The sequence below is a fragment of the Alligator mississippiensis genome, chromosome 2 (assembly GCF_030867095.1).
Source record: "Alligator mississippiensis isolate rAllMis1 chromosome 2, rAllMis1, whole genome shotgun sequence".
NCBI classification, from domain to species: domain Eukaryota; kingdom Metazoa; phylum Chordata; order Crocodylia; family Alligatoridae; genus Alligator; species Alligator mississippiensis.
In genome coordinates this window covers 277,326,726-277,348,274 of record NC_081825.1, presented here as the reverse complement: position 1 = coordinate 277,348,274, position 21,549 = coordinate 277,326,726, and the positions used below count along the sequence as shown (strand labels likewise).

Genomic DNA, 21,549 nt, shown 5'->3' with positions numbered 1-21,549 from the left:
TCAATAAACTAAGCAATGCAATTTGCTTTGAAAGTAGGAATGATACTATGGTCAAATATGGATGCAAAGCATTCTTATTACATGTAAATACATTTTTTGAAGACTGTAGGCAAGCATCTCTCATCCCTGCTCATCCCTAAATCACTGAAGTTAATCAGAGATTTAATTTAATTGGAAATTACCTCAACTGGAAGCAAAACAAATCAGACACTATGTGCATGACCACAGACTACAAAACAGCATCATTCTTAAATGCATTCTCTCTCTCTCGGGATTTCATTTTTATTGATTCCTCAATAAAGTATAGATACGCTAGCTGTCTTATCTATATATGAATCAATTCCCAAGTTATATTACGTAGGAAACAAATTTTTTATGCTGGAAGAAAATTGCTTAACATCTTGAAAATGAGGTATCATATAAATGAAGAGAATAAAGCTAAACAACGTAATAGTAGAGGATTAGATTCCTAGTGTTTATGATTCATGTCAATCTCTGTTCTAGGATGACTCATAATTTAACATTGCCTATTCCCTAGTAACAGTCAGAGCTGCACATGCTTTTCTCTGAAAATTGATTTAAGTAAGGTATCTTGTGGGCTGAAGCACTTAACTGATGTTTTTGTGACTCTTCCACAGTTGAAAAATGTGTTTAAATTAAGTTCTTTATATTTTCTGTGATTCAGCCATGATAGTTACAAAAGAAGGCATCTTCAGCACAATTCATGACATTTTCCTGCCTACAGGCCTAATCAAATCACATGTAAAGCAATGGCTGATTTTTTGCTAACTGCAGAGAGTGGAATCAAAATTTAAATGAGATACATTTTGGATGTCCATATTATTTTACAAAATTCAAGAGTATTTCATCTCTACATACACCTTTGATATGGGACTAACAGGGAGCAAAATATGTTTGTACATATGTTTCCTGTAAACTAGATATTCCAGTGCAAATTTTTGCACTCAAGCACCTTATGTGGATTTCAGACTGTTCATGGATGGCTACTGAAATGTTTCAGAGCAGTCTTGTGAAACAATTATAAATAATTACATAATAGTAAAAAATTAATAATTTAACATAATTAAAATATTATTTATTTAATTTTGTATGAAAAATTACTGTATTCTGGGAACCTCTGTTGTTTGGGGGTTGTTTAAAAAAAAAAAAAAAAATGAAAGTTTTGGCTTCATCCCAAATCACAGTAGGAAAATACTTGAAATTTTGAAGAGTTCAGGAAGATGTGAAATCTGCTTCCTGCCCATTTCTCTGTCTCCTGGCCCTTGACAAATTAATTTATTTTCACACCTCCTCTGTGATATGGGTGAGTATTATTAACCCCAAGTTACAGATCAAGAACTAAGGTAGAGAGAGAGACTGAGATTAAAATCATTCACAAATTCTGAGTGCCTAGGATCTATTTTTTAAGTTAGCATTATACAGAGCTTTTTGTATTCAAAACAGTTTTCATCGACTTCAGTTACACTCGTGAGTGCTCAAGACCATTCAGTTGGTGACCACTTTGTCTCATTTGTTGATAAAGTGAGTGAACCAGAGACCATATAATTGGCATCACCTTAACACCCTCCTGGGTCATCAATAGTGACCACTGAAAAGACCTCTGTCAGCTAACCTCTTCAAATAAATGATATATTTTGGTATACCAGAGGATGGTAAACTTTACTAGTGGGTCTCATGGACACTTCTGCTGACAGATGAGGAAGGGTAAAACTTGAGGGGCATCTGTATACGTGCTCCAGGGTGGAGGGAGGAGTGAGTGGGGGAGGAGGAACTTTAATTAGAGTGGCTCTCAAATTAAAGCGACTCCAGCTTCATGTGTATTTAGGATCCCACACTTAAAAATGGCAATGGGGGCGTTTTAAGTAAAGCTCCTTCTATGAGCTTTAGTTAAAGCGTCCCCTACTGTCATTCTAAAGCACAGGGACACTGAAAACACGCTGCAGAGGCTGCTGGAGTATGCTAATTAGTACAATCCAACAGACACAAGTAATTGAATCTGCTCCAACATGTGCTAAGTACGGGTCGGAGCAGACGTCCAGCACCTGTACAGGTGCCTGAGAACTTTGGGTTCTATCCCAGGTTCACAAGATGAGTACTCTAACAGGCTTCTCTGTCCTGGTACCCTGGGTGAGAATCATTGGTATGAACGATACCAGACTATTAAGAAAATCATTAGATAACCCATTTTTCATTTGTAAAGTAGAACGCAGACTTTTGAATGTAAAAAACTTGAGCAGAGTCAGTGACAGATGTAATGCAGGGAAATACTGATCAGCACCCTAGCCCCTCAAACCAGATAGAAATATTGAAATACAAATGTAAGGTATAGGATGCAGGACCACAATACAATCTTTAAAAAGCATATGAAGCCCAAACATTTGCATGCACCATCTCTCAGACCTAAGTTCGGGTATACACAAACATCTGAGCAAGGAAAACACAATGTGACCATATAGACACAATTAATTCTGTTTTATAGGCTGTGACAAATTCCCTTTGAAGAGTCACACTTAAGCACAGTCATAACTCTAGTCAAATCACTTACAAGCTCATCTTTCGTGACTGGCTATCTTTATTCCCATTGTTTTTTTGATCAACTGAGTTAACTGAATTGCGGGAGGAAGTTGCTAAGGGGGAACTGGAAGGAAAGGCAGCATTCCCAATATTGCTGGTGGAACGAGTCCGGAATGAATCATCTGTAAGAAAGAGACAGGAAATTAAACGTAAATAAAACATACTGTGGCTGGGTTTAATGGGTTTTGTACTGTGGTCTAACATAAAATCATTTCAGCTGTAAGTAAACTACTAATTAAACATTTCAATCAGGTGTTGCATTGTCTTTCCTTTATTAGTGTCAAAATACTAATGGCTTTGACACTTATTATATATTTTTGGGTAGATCCATGTGAAATGAATTAATTTCAAGGTTAAAATATATCTAGACACTTCTTTTCAAAATTGGGCCTCCCTTTCTACATCCAAAAATGTGAATACAAACAGCTGAAAACACAATTTTAATAATTTCAATGACAAATTACTGTTGAAAAAAAACTCAGAGTCCAAATGCATGTTCAAGTATCTATTATGTTTTAAATACGACTGTTTTAGCAAATGTATAACACAAAGTAACTCAAACTAGAAAAATACGCTAAGAACTAATCAAAGCAAAAATATGAAAATTTCTCTATTTACTGAGTATTAAGGTGTCTTTTTTCTGGTTAATCTATAGGATTGCATACTGAATATTACTTGTGAAGTACTATTCAAAGTAGTTTAATTTTTTTTAAAGTTTAAAAATCAAGGGACAACTAACAATTACAAAAGGTAACTTTAATGGTTTTGGATATTGAAATGACACGTTTAGCCACGCAACATATTTAGAATAGATAGGAGTAAGAACTCATTCTTTCTGTTCACAGTAGCTGTTAGACAAAGGCAGACCAGCACACTTAATTTCCCTGGATTTCAGCAAAAGTTGTGACGTTATGGCTGACAGAAAATGATTAGCCAAACTAGATAGGATGGGAACATTGCTGGAATCATAAAATGGGGAAGATGCTGGTTAAAATGAAGGAGAAAACAATGGGTCACACACATGTGAACTGTCAGGTTGGAGACTGGTTACTAGTGGTGACCCCCTCAGGGGTCAGTCTTGGGATCCATCCTGTTTTACAAGTTTATTAGTGACCATCAGGAAAGAATTAAATGTGTGCTCATGAAATGTGTGGGTGACAATCAATAATGACAATATGGAGGAGTGGAGTAACAGAAAGGTTATGTAACTTAATAGTATAAAGTATTAACTCAGCAGGGGCCAACGTTTTTGGCAGCTGTACAAGGTCAAACCCGCAGCACTAACTCCTTTCCCCTGCCCAACCTGTTGCTCTGCTTTCTAGTTCCTGTCTTACGCTTCTTGCCTAATCTGTTGCTCTGATGTCTGCTCTCTGCCATATCTACTGCCATGTTCCCCACTCCCTCCTTCATCTCCTATGTCCCACACAGGGAGGCTACCTGTGCCACTTGTGGCCCATGTGCCCTGGGACTGGCTAGCCTTGCCCCATGCTAAGTTGTGCATTTAGGGCCCCCTACATGGGCAAGGAAGAAATTCTCTTTTCTCTCCTTAAGTAAATGCTTTGTGGCTTAGCGCTTTTTGTTTTTTTGTTTATTGCTTACTTCCTTCAAAGTACCACAGTGGCCACAGCTAAAGGTGGCAGTTTTGACTTGGTTAAATTTGTTGCTCTTGCCAGTACACAGAAACCTCTCATGTACCCAAATGAAGGGTTCTGTTCCTCTGCCCAGGGTCAAATAATCTTTCCTGAGACTAACCTTGCTAACTGGAATTATTATTTCTAGTATCCCGAGTCCACTGCTTACACAAGTCTCCATCATCTGTTATCTGTTTCTCAATTAAGCTCTTCTGAACTTTATATCAATGGGAGACGATCTTTCTGTCAGGTGCAGGTGTACCACAAATTAGCCCCAGACTGCCCCTGAGTGCCATTCCAGTCCCTTTCCCTTACACAATCTGCAGCTCAGCTTTCTATTTCCTGCCCAAGCTGCTGTTCTGTTTTCTTCTCCTTGCCTAACCTGATGTTGTTTTTTGCTCCCTGCCCTGTCTGTCATTGCACTCCCCAATCTGCCATATACCATACACATAGGCTGCCTGTACTACTTGCAGCACTGTAACAGGGCCCCTACCCCATTACTAGAAGAGAGAAAGGGTATGGGGTGCTTGGCCCTATCCTCCTCTCTCAGTTTGTCCCCTTTTCTTTGTTGTTTTCCTTTTTTTTTTCCCCCTACTCATGCTTTCTTTATGCTGCTCGAGCCAAATTAACAGTCAGAACAGCCTGAGACAAGACAGCCACAGAGTCCAGGTGCATGAAAGTGCCTGATTGCCCAGGGGTGGAAGTGGAGGGTCTGGTGACCCAGAAGACACTTTATAAGCCCAACCCTCAAGCTAGAGAGGCAGTCTGACTGTAAGAGCTACAGTGAGCAGAGCTCTGGAGCTGAGGGCCCAGGGGCTGAACCAGGGCTATGAGGGACAGACTCAGAAGAACAGCCTAAGAACCCTTACTTGGATTGAGATAAGTACTCTGAGTCTTTTTCTGTTTGGTTTTTGCAAGCACCACTGCAGAGTGAGGCAAACCCAGGCAGGGTGTTTTGTTTGAGCCAGGGCAGGCACCTGTGTGTATGGTTTTCTATTTCATCTGATGGTTGTGGCTGTAAGGGGAATGTGCGGAGGCAACTGAAAAGAGTGCCTGGGGACACCCCAAATCTCATACTTGGCATTAAGAGGACAGAAGTCAGAGTCTGGGGATAAGTAGAGGCCATGAGGTGCAAAACCTGCTGGAGACAGAGTCAGGATTGGAACGTGTCCTGACCCATGTCCCCAAGGCCTGTGTAAGAGTCTCATGGGGCCCAGAACCTGAGGTCATGAGTGCATAACTAAAGCTGAGCCAGAAGCTTGCAGTCCTGGGCAGTGGACTCCAAGCTAGAGGGCACAGCAACAGTAAAAGTGGGATGAGCCCAGGGGAGTTGTGATCCAGACAAAGCTCTCTTCACCCTTAGGGCAGCCTCTCTGTCAATTTACTGCATCAAGGCATGACAGGAGAGAATATGAATACAAGAAAACTCTGAGGAGACAAGAGGCATTAACAGGTAGGGACCCCTTAAGGCAGCTGCACTACACTGGCACCAGTAGATGCTCTACAAGCATCCCATGCCACAGGCTGGCTGCCCACCGCTTTACATGATGCTGCTCTTACATGCTTAGCATATACTCTGAAGGTATGGACCCACATACACTTGAAGTAGCCTCAAAATGTGGGAAGCTGCTGCTTGGAACTGTGCAGCAGTTGTTACACTGTCACTTACAAGTGTATGATCCTGTACAATACAGGTGAGTTAAAAAGCACTAACTTTGACCTTGGATGATACAGGGTAAAAGCTAGAATGGTTTTGTGATAGACCTGACTAGGCTGGGTAACATTCCCCCTTCTAAAACCACTTTAGGTGTACATTTGTCCATACTCTGAGCATTAATTTGGACAGATGCTGCATTTCGAATCCATCCCAAAACTTATTTCCATTGACGCTCCTATTACAAAGTGCCAATGATAGGCAAGTGGCTAATAGGCATTACTAATATCTTTTTTTTTTTTTAATTATTATTTTGACCTGAAAACTTGAGAATTACCAGCTGCATTCCAAATGGTATGCTCTCATCCGTTTCTGCACAATAGAGCCCTGATCTTCATCAGAGCTTATAGGAACTACTGTAATACAAACCAACCAACAGTGGAATATTACTTACCACTAAATTGTAGTATAGAACCCTTTCCAACTCCTGATATAGAAGAGGAATATCCTGTTGCAGAACTTTTACTAAAATGAAAATAATAAAAAAGATAAATTGCTTTGTATAAAGAGGAGTTTCTTTAAATTGTATATTCTGGTTTCATTGTAATATTTATGGTTCTAAATTTATGTGAATTAAATTTGACAGAAGGTAGTCTCTAAGGTGCCACCATGTCCTAAGTGGTTCAGAGGCATGAAATGTGTATGTAACAATCTACTACTTTAGCTAGGATCTGATGAAGTAGGTTGTTACCTATGAAAGTTCATGCCTCTCAAACAGTCTCTAAGAGTGACTGTACACAAGCACAGAGGCTGCTCCAATGTGCTGTAATTACAGCACGTTGGAGCAGACACAATTAATTAAGTCTGCTGCAGCGTGGTAATTATCGCGCTCCCGTAGCCTTCCACATCTCATGTATCAGTTTACCTATGCTTCAAAATAGCAGCGGGGGCGCTTGAACTAAAGCTTGTTTTATGTGCTTTAGTTCAAGTGCCCCCACCACCATTTTGAAACACAAGGATGCTGCGGCGCTTTAATTAGAGCGGCTCTTGGAGCCACTCTAATTACAGCACTGTCCCTCCCCTCACCCCCAGAGCATGTGTAAGAGGGCCCTAAGGTTCCACTCTGTCCAACCTGCCTGACTTCAGATTAACATAGCAAACCACCTCTATGCTTCATTAAATTTGAGAAATTGTTGCCTTTAAAAAAAAAAAACTAGTTTGCAGGTAGCTATCAAAACCGAGGAAAAGGTTGTTTTGTTTTTTAAATACAGGACAGAAGATAAAGTACTTTAAATCAACCATAAGAATTTATAGACTCACATTTGCATTAAAATGATCTCTTTACTCAAATATAAAATTGTACTATTCAACTAAAACTTGTTGACTGAGGCCATAATTCATCAAAATTAAACACATGATTAATATTAAGCATATGAGTAGACTCATGTACTTAATTATCTTACTTAAACATGACTATTACATATGAAGAGAAAGCCAACATGCAATCCACATAAGCATGTGTCACAATAACAGCAGATGGGGCATGTGCATAAAGTGGATAACTGCTGCACAACTGTTATCCCACTATCCTGGCTGGAAGTAGCCAGAAGAGATCAGGTTAGAATAATGTAGGTACAAACCAGTATTAGGGGATAATGAGTAAAAAACCCCCCAAAACCTGAAGGTTTATTTTGAGCTGTGAGATGAAATAGCTGATACATATGGGAGACTTTCCTACACTGCATGGACACAGCACTCTTACGATGGTACACCTCTTTTCACATGTACACAAGGCAGTGGCTAACCAGATTTCAGGATATATATTTTGATGGGTGCTCTTTTTGGTTTTGGAGAACGCATGCGTATTTACATCACAAGTAGCATGCATTTGATTTTGGGACTGAAATGTATTAGATAAGTAATTAAAAGTGAAGAAAGAAATACTTAGGACACTTGTCAATGTTGCCATATTTTGGATGCAATGCTTGAGTACTGAAAGACTGGCTTCGAACCAACTTGGATTTCTTGCCTTCTTTGCCTAAAACAAGTAACAAATATATTTTGAAAGGGAGACAATTATTGCATCTTTTAGGGAGGTTATTTTTTGTGGGGGGGCGAGTAGATAAGCACATCTTTTTAGTTTGAATCTTTCAGCATACTTTCACTGAAGGATCAGAACAGTAGTACAGCAATAAATCCTAATTATTCCACCCATCATGAACTACCAAACAGAACAAACATGAATATATTCCATATTAAGGGAAGAAAAAACATCCATTCTTCAACTGCATTACTTCTTTATGAGCACACGAAGCAAGATTCTGGCTCACCAAAGAAAACAGTAGCTTTGTCTGTTTTTTTACTTGCATAGGAAAGGTGGAAGCATTCAACAAGAACTTTCTAAAGAATTGTTTCTTACTTGTTGATGGAGTTGAGCTTCCAGAAACAGAAAGAGGTATATTTTTTGCCAAAGCTGATGATGTTTTACTGTCTCTACCTAAAACAAAGCCTAGTGTAAGTACTCCATTTTGCTGTGCAGCCTTCTTTTAAATAAAGAGGTAAAGCACCACACACAATGTTTTAAGGCTGGCAGCAGCTCTGGAATATGATAGGCAGATAATTATGCTGCTTCAGGGGAGAATGTCGTGGTGTTTCTTTATTGGTATTAATCTATTTTGCATGACACATGCCACCACCCTCTCAAAAAATAAAAGCAAAAAGGAACCCACAAAACAAACAAACAGCTTACGCTTCTTTTCGAACATTTTATCACTGATGTTGGCAGACCTTCCCTCATTCTGCTGCTTCTCTTTTTCTAATTGTTCCTATTACAAAAACAATGTTATTAATATAAGAATTTATACATCACATATGTTGGAAGCCTCCAGTAATGAATGTGCTTCCAACTCACTAATCTAGAAATTAATTTGTATCTCTTAATACTTTTAACTGAATCCTCTCTAATCAGTAGTACTTTCATAAATCTATTGATGAATAGCTTCTGGAGCCAATTAAACAGCATGGTGTAATCTGAGCGTGCTTTTCCAGTAAAAGAGATCATACCCAAAAACAATGGTAATGCAACAAAGGTAATTACAAAAGATTCAGGATCTACATCATTAAAGCTTGTTAAATAATATAGGCACAGTATGTCCTTTCAACTTTTCAAAGGACATGTGAAATAGCAAAGCAAACATTCTTCATATATGTAAGCTAGGTGAGACATTTTAAAGTAAAGCTGCTTTTGAATGTAGCAAGCACAGCTAAGGTTCTGAAAAAATCTTAAGAGTGGAAAAATATTCGTTCAGATGCCAATAACATAACAGTTAGTACATTTTTATTAAACTCTCAGGAAGTTGCTTTCAGACTGTGATCAAGCAAGAGAAATATTAACTAGAATGGTTACTGTTTGAAGAAAGGGTATGAGACAAAGCTGGTAGTGTAAAATAGAAAAACTATGTGCTTTATTGATTTTATGTTTCTTAAGATGTATACAAAATGTAAGGTATGACTAATGAATGGTCCAAGGGTACAAAATCAGAAATGGACAATATTTAATTTCAAAATCACACATTGTTATTTAAACTGCTGTATTTTCTCAAGCAACAAACTGAGCATTTAACGTCGAGAAGCTATTGTTGAAAACAAGGCAACTGAACTAGGTATTAGTACTTGTATTTTGTGAAACTCAATTTTATGACTATAATACTAGATGGCTTTATAACACACAGCTTATATGATTATATATCTATGCATCAATCAAGTTGATTTTTGGTCCAATTATTATTTCCATTTGCTCACTGGGCCTACTTGATGAATAAGTATGATTACTGCCACAAAGACTGCGTAACATTAATTGTTTTACTTCCTTGTAGCACACTTCATAATGTGTCATCTGAACCTAGAAAATTGCATTTTTCCCTTTTAATTTGTATTATCATTACTATCAAACATAAAAAGTAAGTAAATACATTTTTTCATTAACTCAGGGTCAAGGTTGTTCAAGTGCAATACCCATTGAGTTACTGAAATCAAGGAAATCAACTGTTTAGCCACTGCTAACAACTAGATTAGTTTATGCCTACATACTGCTTATAATGCTCATAGCCTTCTCAACTTCACAGACCTGATAACGTCCAGTTCTAGCACACATCCAGTTCCTCAAAATCACACTCAAGCATACCGCTTTAAATCCAAACTCAGACAGACCAAGAGTATGTCTACACTGTACACTGCAGTACAATGTTAAAATAACCACTTAGCTCTAAATGGTTTAGGTACCAAAAACAGTCTAGCTGTGATAGCATGCTTCTCAGCATGCAGTGTAAATGTGCCTAGAGACATTTTCCTCATCACTTGATTCTTTTATAATGGCAGCAGACAATGCACTACTTCTAACCAGAAGTGGCCAAATTAAGCTGGCAGCATGTGGAGTGTGTAGCTCTGGCTTGAGAACAACTTAAAATGAGTTTGAACTTGGAGTGAGATTGCTGGGGAGCATTTCAAGCTTGATATGGCAAGAATTTAACAGGGGACATTCAGAAGATGAGGAAGTGCATAAAGGAGTTGGGACTCTGCAGAACACAGAGAGGCCTTGCCATGCAAGGGGAAAATGACAGGGCCATTTGGGCTCTGGATTTTGAATAAGTAGGAATTAGTCCCAATCTACTAAGCATCGATCCCCAGGCAGGTACTGCTCTGCCAAAGGGGTGAAAAATCAGTTCACTAGTAAGTCAAACAAGTCTCTGTGTCCTCCTAGCCAGGCACTGAGCCAATCTCTCCCCTTAACTGAGCTGGTCAAGAAGTCTGTCCACCTAAAAGACATCTGCCTGGAACAGATGAAATGCAGAGAAAGTTGAGCAGGGCAGAAAGGCTATTCGGGTTGACAGGGAGATGAGAACAGCTACAGCTCAGCATAAGCAGCTCAGTGGGTAATGCAGAGAACAAAGGGAATTGTGTGGGAGTTGTGAACTGTATTGTAGGCAGAAGGTGATGTTTCCAGGCCACTGTTGAACCTGCCATGATTGACTGGAGGAAAATCTGATTACTGTAAATTAGGGCAGGTGTGCTAATATAGATACTCTTTCTTGTAAGTCTATCAACCCCTCAGCTCTTCATACACCAGGCAGATTAAGGATCAGCCAGCTCCTGAAGACTGAAGGTTGAAAATGGTTTGTTTGGTGTATGAGGATCTGGGTATGCAATAAGCTAGGTAAGGGACTGCCAACAGCAGGAGTTCCTGCCCTTGCTGACAGCGGCTGTGAATTGCAGCAATTTCAAACCAGAGAGGCAAGAAGCACTCATATTTCCCTGCCTTCCCTTCCATTAGTGAACAACTCGTGAATACTTACTAGTTCTCACACTAAGCTTCCCCACTTTGGTGGGTGGCAGCTGTCACTGGCCTTTTTTTTTTTTTTTTTTTTAACAGGGAAGCCTGCAGCAGAGAGAGAGCCTCCTTCAGCTTCCTTGGCACAAAAGAAAATGTGTGGCACTAGTGTCTTTGCATATTGAAGCTGTATTTGAAACGCTGGAGTATCTAATTATTCAGCTTATTATGTTACCAAGGTCTGCCAAAACATGAGGTTCCCCTGGAATATGTTATAGAGGGGTGTTGTTAAAAGTGCTTAGAATTTTTTAAGCTACTGCTTTTGCAAGTGGAAAATTTCTTTAAGAAATACAGGTTTGTACTTCCAACTGACATGCTGTAATTTAGGTAATAATCAGGGAGAGATTATTTTAAAGGTTTTCACAGGCCACTTCAATAATATACACTTCACTCACACCCTAAATTTTTCCCCTCAGTAGCATACAAGATTTAGCCACTATATATTAAAGTAAAGCTGATATACTATGCTGAAAAACATACCATTTCCAAAAGAAGATGCTCTTCTCTCTCTTTTTCTTGATCCAACAAATCATTTTCATAAAACCTTTTCTGAAACTGGTTGAAGTTTAAAATAAATCAATAAAACATAAATAATAATGCCATGCCATATCTTGCAAGTAAGAAAATGAGTAAGTACTTACAGCATCCACAGAAATTTCCATTCTGTCCAGTTCTAACACTGTCTATAAAAATAAGGTCATTTGTTAGTCATTCTAAGCCAACCAATAACTTATGTAACATTGGTACTTCAAAATATCTTTCAAGGTAGGAAAGCTTAATACTGACACTCAAAACTTTATTAGAAGGCCACTTTGATATTCTTCCCCACCAAGGCCCACTCAGATTCACAAAAGAGGAGCAAAATTGTGCACAGCCCAAAGTATACTATGCTTAACTAAAGAACCATCACAAAGACAGAAATAGAGACATAAGTATTAGAGTTTACTTATTACACTAAGGGGGAAGAAGTGGAGTGTTTGAAATGATGATCCCCTCAGACCTTTAGAGGAATAATCCTATTCATTCCGTTATCTGGTACATAGCAGGAGGCAGAACCACGGTTCTATCAACTCCCTGCCTATTTTTCCCTACAGGGTGCACCTAGCATGCACCCGTGTAGTCTTAATCACATAGTGACACAGACCAAGTACAGTAAAAATAAAGCAGTAAAAGTACAGAAAGGAGGGGAATTATTACTTCCCTGTGTGGCTCTGTTGGGTTAAACTTAAATCAAGCCCTAAGAAATGTACCATGTTGCTAATGCATACAGTACACACAAATTTACAGTAGTGTTTTACAAATATGAGAAACTCCTATCTGCATATTATAAGAGCACAAATAGAAACAAAACAGGAGAATATTGATACCTGTAGGATGCTTGCTTATTTTTATCAAGGTAAACTTTTCTTCTCATTTTATGCATACTGCTATTTGTGTAGCATGAGGTCTAGTGAGCAAGAAATTCTGACTCTGCTTTATTAACGGTACTAAAAGAAACCAAGTGAATATCTTCTGTTCTCAAATTCAACAGAAAGCACTATCTTGCAATGTGACATCTTTTACAGTTTTAACTGTTCAGATCTATAAAACTGATTCCTGGGAGTCTTTAACCTCCTATATCTACCACAAAATAAAAACTGAAGCCATGAAATCAGCTGCCTTTAATATTCAGTAATAGCAACAACATTAAATGTTACTGGAAGACAAAAATACTTACTCTTTTTACAATAGTCAGGACATCTTTATCTTTCTCCTGACACAGTAGTTTTCTTATACATAACTCTAACTGCTGTAGTAAATGTTTGTCTGTGGGAACCTTTAGAGTAGATTTCACTTTTGGCAACAAGTAACAAAGCTTCATTCTATAGGAAAAGGAATAAAGAATTTAACTTTTGATGCAGATCACAGGCAATTATTTCCTTCTATTGTTTAATAAAAGCTATAGCCAATTTGATTCCACATCATGCCTGCTTTTATTTTGCAGACTAACTCTTAACCTAGTTTCTATAAAGTCCTTTGAAAATTAAACAGGCTGTATTGTTAGCCATTATCAGGATTAAGAATGAAAACCAAAGCAGAACAGTAAAGCAAATGAACTGTAAATATTTCCCAGCCTAGAACAAAATATTCTAAAGTACCTCACTGACCAGCAGTGTAAGTCCTATTTGCAAAAATCACTAAGGCCAGACTTTTAAAGGTGCTCAGTATGCAAGGAAGAAGACAGGATTTACAAAATTGATTTGATGCTTTTGATTCCCTCATGCACTTCAATACTTTTAAAAATCAAAGCCTTAGGCACTTAGCAGGAAAAACAGACAGACATACACATATCCTGGTATAATTTGCACCAACTCTCTTTTAAAACAAACAAACAAACAAAAACCCCTAGAATCAAGAATAGATATTCACACAGTATGGGTGCAGACAGAAGTGACAATTTTCACCTGATCTGGCCACAAAAAGCAGTTTATAGCTGTTACCAAACACAAGCGCAAGGCTGCAAACAGCTTAAAACAAGGCCAACTGGATGAAAATCTGACCCCTCCTTGCATGAGGTATCAGAAAAAGATGTTACAAAATGTAGCAGGGAGCTACAGAGCTGTGTGTCTGCAGAGCTCCCAGCCTGTGGCTGCTTTCAGAATAGGAGGGAGGAAAGCAGCAGAGGGAGTTCAGTTTCTGGGTTTTTCAGCCTCCCCTGGAGAGTGGGGCAAGTTATTTCAGCCTCCTTCTCCACCCACACAGAGGTGGTGCGGGCTCCAATTCACCCACCCCACCTTTCAGTACCAACTGGGGAGCCCCGAGAATAAGTTCCCTTTGTGCCTTTCCCCCTCCCATTCTGAAAACAGTGAGCACTGGCAGAGAGCCTGGCTACTGCTTTGGGAACCTGGCTGCAGGCTCCCAGCCCCAGCTACATTCCCCTGCCCCCTGGAACCAACAGTGAACTTCTGTTTGGTCTGGGGTAACCTTGCAACTCAGATAGTTTTGAAAAAATATTTCTAAGTTACATCAGGGAGCTGCACTTCTCTCTTCCCCCTAAGTGACAGGAGAACAGATAATAGCCTGTTTATCATTAGTGAACGTCTACCCTGGAACAGACAAAACTTAAACTGATATAAATTTGCACTGGCTGCATCCAGACAAGCAGGGACGTTTGGTTCCTCAGGGCCAAGAAGCAGAAACACTGCTTCCTACTGCCTCTCGTCCCCAGAGAATGCCTGTGCCATACATGCTCGGGTGCACGGCAGGTCACCCCAGGTGGGGTAGGGGAGGCTGGGACCAGCAACTGTGCTGGCCCCAGAAGCTTTACCTGAGGTTCTGGGGGCTGGGGAAGCTGTGGCGCTCCTGAAGCTGGAAGCCTGGCTGGCAGCCAAAGCACAGTTCCAGGGAGCCAGGCTCCACACTGCCACCATGTGCACTGCCCCGCTTTTTTTCAGAGTGGGTCTTTTTGGCCCCAGGATCTGCTACAAGGTAGCAGTGCAGGAAACACCTGAATGTGTGGTGTGGTGCTGCAGACAGACCTGCAGTGCCACATACCCCATGACCATACTTGCCTGGATGTGGCCACAAAGTTTTATGCCTCAAACAACGGAAAAAGTGATCCATTTCAGGGTTTTTGTTTTTCTATCCACTATATTTTCATATGGTATAATGCTGATTACACCTGTATAAAAACACTTTAGTCTGTTCAGGACCTATGACTCACTGCAAGACAATGGGAGATAAGAGTCTTAACAGAATAATACAACAGACAGGAACATTTTCAGGCTGTGGGCCAGAACAAACCAGCTTGGAGGATGGTAAGACCCACTGCTGTTGCTGCTTCTTACCAACACAGCACAGAGGAAGCACCCACCACTGCCACTTCTCCCCACCACAGCATGAGAGGAAGTACCTGCTGCCACCTCTTTTCCCTGCCACAGCATGGGAAGGAAGTGCTGGCTGCTGCTGCTTCTCCCTACTGTGGCATGGGGGAAGCCCCTGTTGCCTGTTATCACTGAAGCCACACATGTGGGCCAAATCCAATGGCTCTTTAAGCCATAAATTGCTGACCCCTGGCATAATCCATAAGGAAGCTACTGCAAATAAAGCTAGGGTATGAATTTAATGCACAATAGTTATCCCCACACCTCCCCACGTGGATACTTAGGGCGCCTATAAACAAGCAGCAACACACTAGCACGCTGTAATTACAGCACATTGGAGCAGACTCTATTTAATAAAGTCTGCTGTAGCATGGTAATTACTGTGCTCCAGCAGATTCCAGCATCTCATGTATCAGCATCCCCACGCTGAAAAAAAGGCAATGGGGGCATTTTAACTAAAGCTCATTCAATGATCTTTAGTTAAAGTGCCCCCGCCGCCATTTTTCAGCGCAAGGATGCCGATACATGAGATGCTGAAATCTGCTGCTCCTGGACCCACTTTAATTAAAGCGCCCCCTCCCCCACCACTCCCAGAGTACATGTATAAATGCCCTTAATTCTGTACTTCCAAAGCACACTATACTGAATGATAAAAAGCATACTTGGTGCAGAATATGTATGTCCATACTGGAAATTAGTGAGGAATAATTAATTACTTCACAATAACTGTTTTGGGATATTTCCCTTTATAGACAAGTCCTTAGTCACTTTTGAAAGTTTTCCCCTTATGCTCTCTCTATATCATGCACAGCTGAAGACCTTTATACTGTGATACTATGGCTATGTCTATGTTCCTTCCCTCCAACCCCAGATCTGCCACTGAGTATACTCCAGATCAGCAACTAGGGAGTATAAAGAGCTTGGAATCAGGCTTAAGCTCTAGAGTGCCCTTCCTTCCAAGGGTGCAATCAGAGCTACTCAGGGCTGTCTTAACTGCTGGCCTTGGGTATGCCCCAAGAATGGGAGAGAAGGGAAGGCACTTATTTTCTTGGTGGAAGAGGGAAGCAGTAAGCATTGCCTAACATCTATTGTAAACACACTTTGCCAGATTCACAGTCCCAAGAGAAGAGGGTAAAAATAAAATTGGAAGGTAAAAGCCTAGGGAATAAAGATGAAGAGGATGAGAACCATATTGAAAACAGAATTCAAGATCATTCTTGATAGATAAGTGAAATGCTACTGCACTTCAGATGCTCTAATATTTAAGGTGCTTACCTGAGACAATCATATTATATGTTGAATAAAGCTGGTTGACACGATAGTGAAAAGTGAAATATTATATCTATTTAACATAATATTACAGAACACATAAAATACTTTGAAGCATGTTTTTATTTATTTGTAGCTGTTTAATATTCTCTCTGTAACTGTCTCTACTACTTCCTGTAACACCTCACTATAGTGTATACATATGACTGAAACTAGACAGTATCGAAACACGGCTACACTACTAAGTTCATCTAATAAACTTACTTGCTCATCAGTTATTATTTTCTATTTTATTCCTTAGGCATTTTAACAGGTTCTCTTTTGCTGCAATTTGTATCTTAAGCAAAGGCTTTCAAATGAGCTGTCCACAATGACTCAGGTTTTGTTATTTTATTATCATCAATGTAAGAGTAATTTAAAAAACAGTAATATTTATGAGTTCATATCATTCCTCCCAATGAGCATTATTTTGCATTTGTCAACTCTAATTGCATCTATCATCATGTTGCCACTTACCAGTGTTTTATCCTCTTTAATTAAACAATTTTGTCAGCCACTAATTTTGCCATGGCAAAATTTACCTTTTTAACCTTTGTCAATACACAACAAAGATTAATATATGGAATCTGGAGCCACTTTACTCTGAACCTTTTACCATGTTGAAAACTGGTATATTATTCTACACAAGGACCACCCCACAGGCCAGCCCTGCACTACTCATGTGGCTTGCAAGATCAAATGGCTGGGCGTCACTGACCTAGTAGACTAAACAGCCATGACTTTCCTTTACAGAAGCATGCTTTGGAGTCTCTAATGCTTTAAAATCAATGGAAGTCTTAGATTTGTTACTCAACACAGTTAAAGAAGCCATTTCAAATTGCATTCATGTATGCCATGAAAATAAGACAGTTGCTCTTTTTCAATATAAGATATTTGTGCAATTGGTACAATACCTCACATTTGCTACTGGATCATGTGTAAGCTCAAGCACAGGTAGAAAGAAGTATTTACAGAAGAATGATTTGGAAAATAGTTCCATAATGAATTCACAGGTATCTAAAAAACGAAGTCTATTCCAGTAACTTTTCCCTTGGCCCAGTTCTGGAAAATAAACAAACAATAAGTGAAAGCATTACAAAAGATTAACTGTGAAGTTGTCGATGTAAGCTAGATGAATGTCTGAGAGCCTGAGTGAGAAAGTGATTTGATGGATCATTACAAAGTGAACAAAACTGTCACAAGCCCTGTTATAATCAAATTATATCAAATCCAGTCTCTAAACTGGCACCTGGACAACAGTTAGGTCAATGAGTATTCAACTCCAATGGGGCCAGAATTTTACCCTCTATGTTTGATTAGCCAATGTAAACATGGAAATTACTAACATAGTTGGTATATGAAACAGAGCCTCACATGCATTTTAGGCTATGTACCACATACCACAAGCTAGTTTCAAACAATATCATTAATAAGGTGCCTTCATCCTTCTAAACTACTTTTGAGGGTCTACAATACAGATCAGAAAGCCTTAGGCTGCTGCTTGTAAATTATTTAAATCCTCTATAAATTATTCATTTGAGAACTTGAAATTCATCACTCTTTAAATTGAAGCCTCTAGCATTCTACTTTCTGAAAGAAACCATACTTTGCATAAAGTTGCAGCTTCAGCAATGAAAATATTGGATCCCAGCAGCATGGACTGCACAATCTTTCAGTAGATTACAAATCGCCTGCAAAGTCTCAGCTGAGTACATTCCCAGAAATTTTCAATACATTTTGAGTAGTGCCTGGTCACAAAACTGATAGTCCTGTATTCCAAGTACTGTCCTCTCATGGATGATATGGGATACAGTTTAACTTTAAATATAATCCACTTTTCATTCAAATATAAATTGCCTTTCAAATAATCAAGAGAAAATGATGGCTTACGTTCAATTAATTTCTGAATGACCTCATGCCTCTGTTCCTGTTTGCGATTATAGCGTAAGTAAACACACAGAGTACGAGCAGCTGCTTTTTGAACAGGTAGCACATTCTTAAAAGAAAAATGCAACACAGTTAAACATCTTGAGTCAACTATAGGTATATCTGGACATACCATCATCTACAATGACAGAAAAATAAGAGAGAGGCAAGGAATTTGTTGCGGTATGTTTAACTGGACCAACTGTATAGGTGGAAGAAATACTGGCCAAGGTTTGGGGCAAAAGGCACCCTTCTTCAAGCTGCTTTGTGCCCAAAAACTTTTCCAACATCTCTCCCATCTACATAGTTGGTCCACTGAAATACAGCATAAAAAACCCCTTTGTCCCTCTCACATTTTCTGGACCACCATAGCTATAACAACACTCCACACCACTAGAAAAAGGGGCATAATTTTTTTAAGCCACTGGAAAGCTTGCCATCCTCACTTTAGGACTGAAATGACCAAACATTAAGTAGTCATTCCAGGCAAACAAAATACAGTCACACATGGTAAAACAAATCAAGAAAAGAAAGCAACCACAGGATCTCTGACAAACCTAAGTGATTTAAGCTTCTAAGTCCAATTTTCAAAGGGGAATTAAGGCCCAGATCCGCAAAAAACATTGCGCCTTACTTCTGTTGATTTTCAGCAGGAGTCAGGTACCTAAATGCTTTTTCAGAATCTGGGTCTTAAGCGTCTTTGACACTCGAACCTCCCTGATTATTTCTGCAAATAAGATTTGTGCACAAATGTCACCTGAACAGTTTTGAAACTCTTAGCATATATACTCAGGCTTACCTCTCATTAGGCTTTTTCTGAATGTGTGATGTTTAGCATTTGGCTTTATTTTCTTTCTTGTTCCCTTGCAACATATTCCACTATGTGGAATCTACATTTTTTTTTCATTCTAAGATGAACAGCTGTTATGCATACAGTTGAAATTCTTTTATGTCCACTCAGAAAAAGTACACTTACAAACAGATTCTTTTAAAATTATACTGCTTTGTAATTCAAACATCCCTTTTCAGACTTCTGGAAGTCGCACAATATTTTTCAAATATTTTTCAAACATTTCAGATCATGTTCTCCTGTTTTAAAAGTCTGAGGGTAGAAACAGACATCAGCTAAACCCCCACAGCTGACACACATTATTGGATAAAGCATGGATTGCCTGTTGTCCCACACTGAGCAGGGGTCCAGTGCGGGACAATAGCCAGCGTATTCCCCTTGCCTGGGAATTCCCTGCATCAGTCACTGATCTGCACATCCTTGCCAGGACTTGTGCCAACCTGTGCCACATATGGAGGTGTGGATCAGTGCAGATCCTGGTGAGGAGACACAGGAGCCAGAGAATCCCTGACATCCCATGCCTCCACACCAGAACCCACTGAAGCACAGGACCTGGCACAGGTCCTGGCATGGACACAAGGGCTCCAGGAATTTCCCAGGTCCTATGTCACCATGTGCCTCCATGCCAGGACCTGTGCCAATCTGGAATTCACAAGGAAGTCCCAGCATGGAAGCAAGGGGCACTGGGAATTCCCCAGCTCCTGTACCATGCTGGGAGCTGTGCTGACATATGCCTTCATATGCAGCTGAAGTCAGTAGTTTCCCTGCTTACCCAAATGCACCCCCTGGGATCTCCAGCAATGCCTCTAGGTAAGTGGGGAAAGTCAGGGTTTCCACACATCTATAAGCATCCTTGGAGATCCTGGGAGCACGCCTGGGTAAGCTGGGAAACCCCAATTTTCCTTGCTTAGCCAGATGTATCTCTGGAGATCCTGAAGGCATGTCTCAGCAAGCAAGCAAAATTGAGCAGGTGCTCCAAGGGCGTGAGGGGCCCAATTCTGCCCTGGAATTCCTGGGGTGCACAGGAATTCCAAAGTGGCCAGCTGAAGAGCACAAGCAGCTCCAGGCTATCTGCACTCTCCCACTACAAACAGGCCCCCACCACAATGAAGCGGCACAAAGTATTACTACCTTCTGTTGTGGCCACCTATTTGGGCATTTGTAGCACAAAGAAAGCAAATAGATGTCCCTACCTCTTGCCATGCCACGTTTATGGTGGCAAGCAAGACAATGTCTGTTTCCACCCTTAGTGTTTTACTTCGCACCTTTGTGATTCTATGAGCACATATAGACGATAAGGCTAGGGACAGACATTCAAAAAGCCTGAGCCTGAATTGATTCAATCTTTGCAGGTTAATCTAACCTGGCTGGCTAAACCAGTTCATACACGTACAGACATCCCCTCTGGACTGAGGAAACTTGGGCACATGCTTGCAGTGGCTCAGGCTAGAACCTGGGGGGGACTAGAGCAGTCCCCCCTTCCCTTCTACAGTGCTGAGCTGAAGGGGGTATGGCCAGGCCCCAGCAGGACACTCCAATTAGGGAGGGGTTCCCCTCCCTCTCCTTGATAACAGAGAATTTATCAGATCTGTTATCAGCATTTATCAGCCCATCAGAAAACACAGCCCCTCTCATTAGTTCAAGCTCTTCTTAAACAACTTTTTGCAAGGAAGATGTCAGAACCCATTGACTAAATGCCTCTGGCACAGTAGAAAGTCTCAGCACAGCAAAAAGCCCCACCAAGTCCAACGGCTGCAATTGTTTTAGTTTCAACAAGTCCTTGTGATTGGCTGACCATACACACCACCCATTGGCCGGTTACAAATTAATCCCACTTGGCAACTAGTAATTGGCTTACTAGCTATATAAAAGTTAAAACAGTTTCCACCCTCGTTGGAGAACTCCGCACGCATCTCGGAGTAAACTTGGCAGACTGATCACCCAACAACTCCCTGTCACCGACTTTCCTGACGTACCCCTTCCCTGGTACCACGATAAGCCGATTACGAACATCTCGTCTCACCTCAATACCCTCTCACGTTCCAGAGAGCACTCGCTACGTTTGTAACTGCAACCAAAGTCAGATTTCTGCCTGCGCTGCATGCATCAGCGGCCTAAGTAAACAATCTATTTTTACCAATAAGCATCTGTGCCTAATTCTGTTCCATTCGCCGAAGTACCCACCTGGCGCTCCGGGCTACCGGCCATAGCCCGGCAAGTCGGCCGGCCACCACAGAAGAGAACATTCTAAGGAGGGACATTACCTGCTGATTAGCTCCAAAAAGCCCTATAGACACTGTCCTGTCTGCCTTACACAGATACCTCTCAGCATTAGC

The 21,549-nt window shown here is 40.3% G+C and overlaps 1 protein-coding gene across 5 annotated transcripts in view; it reads right to left on the bottom strand.

The window, feature by feature from the left end:
* Positions 1-21,549, bottom strand: part of PPP4R4 (protein phosphatase 4 regulatory subunit 4) — a 143,978-nt gene that overhangs the window by 2,237 nt on the left and 120,192 nt on the right. For 2 of the 5 annotated variants that reach the window (XM_019481638.2, XM_019481642.2), the window contains 10 exons: positions 18,328-18,433; positions 17,352-17,499; positions 12,984-13,128; positions 11,908-11,949; positions 11,747-11,821; positions 8,630-8,705; positions 8,300-8,377; positions 7,825-7,918; positions 6,335-6,405; positions 2,567-2,717 (listed from right to left, as the gene is read on the bottom strand). In XM_019481638.2, the coding sequence (XP_019337183.1) occupies positions 2,567-2,717; positions 6,335-6,405; positions 7,825-7,918; positions 8,300-8,377; positions 8,630-8,705; positions 11,747-11,821; positions 11,908-11,949; positions 12,984-13,128; positions 17,352-17,499; positions 18,328-18,433 (986 nt within the window). The remainder of the gene's footprint in view (positions 1-2,566; positions 2,718-6,334; positions 6,406-7,824; positions 7,919-8,299; positions 8,378-8,629; positions 8,706-11,746; positions 11,822-11,907; positions 11,950-12,983; positions 13,129-17,351; positions 17,500-18,327; positions 18,434-21,549) is intronic. The other 3 variants (XM_019481639.2, XM_019481641.2, XM_059723189.1) reach the window with 3 other exon arrangements.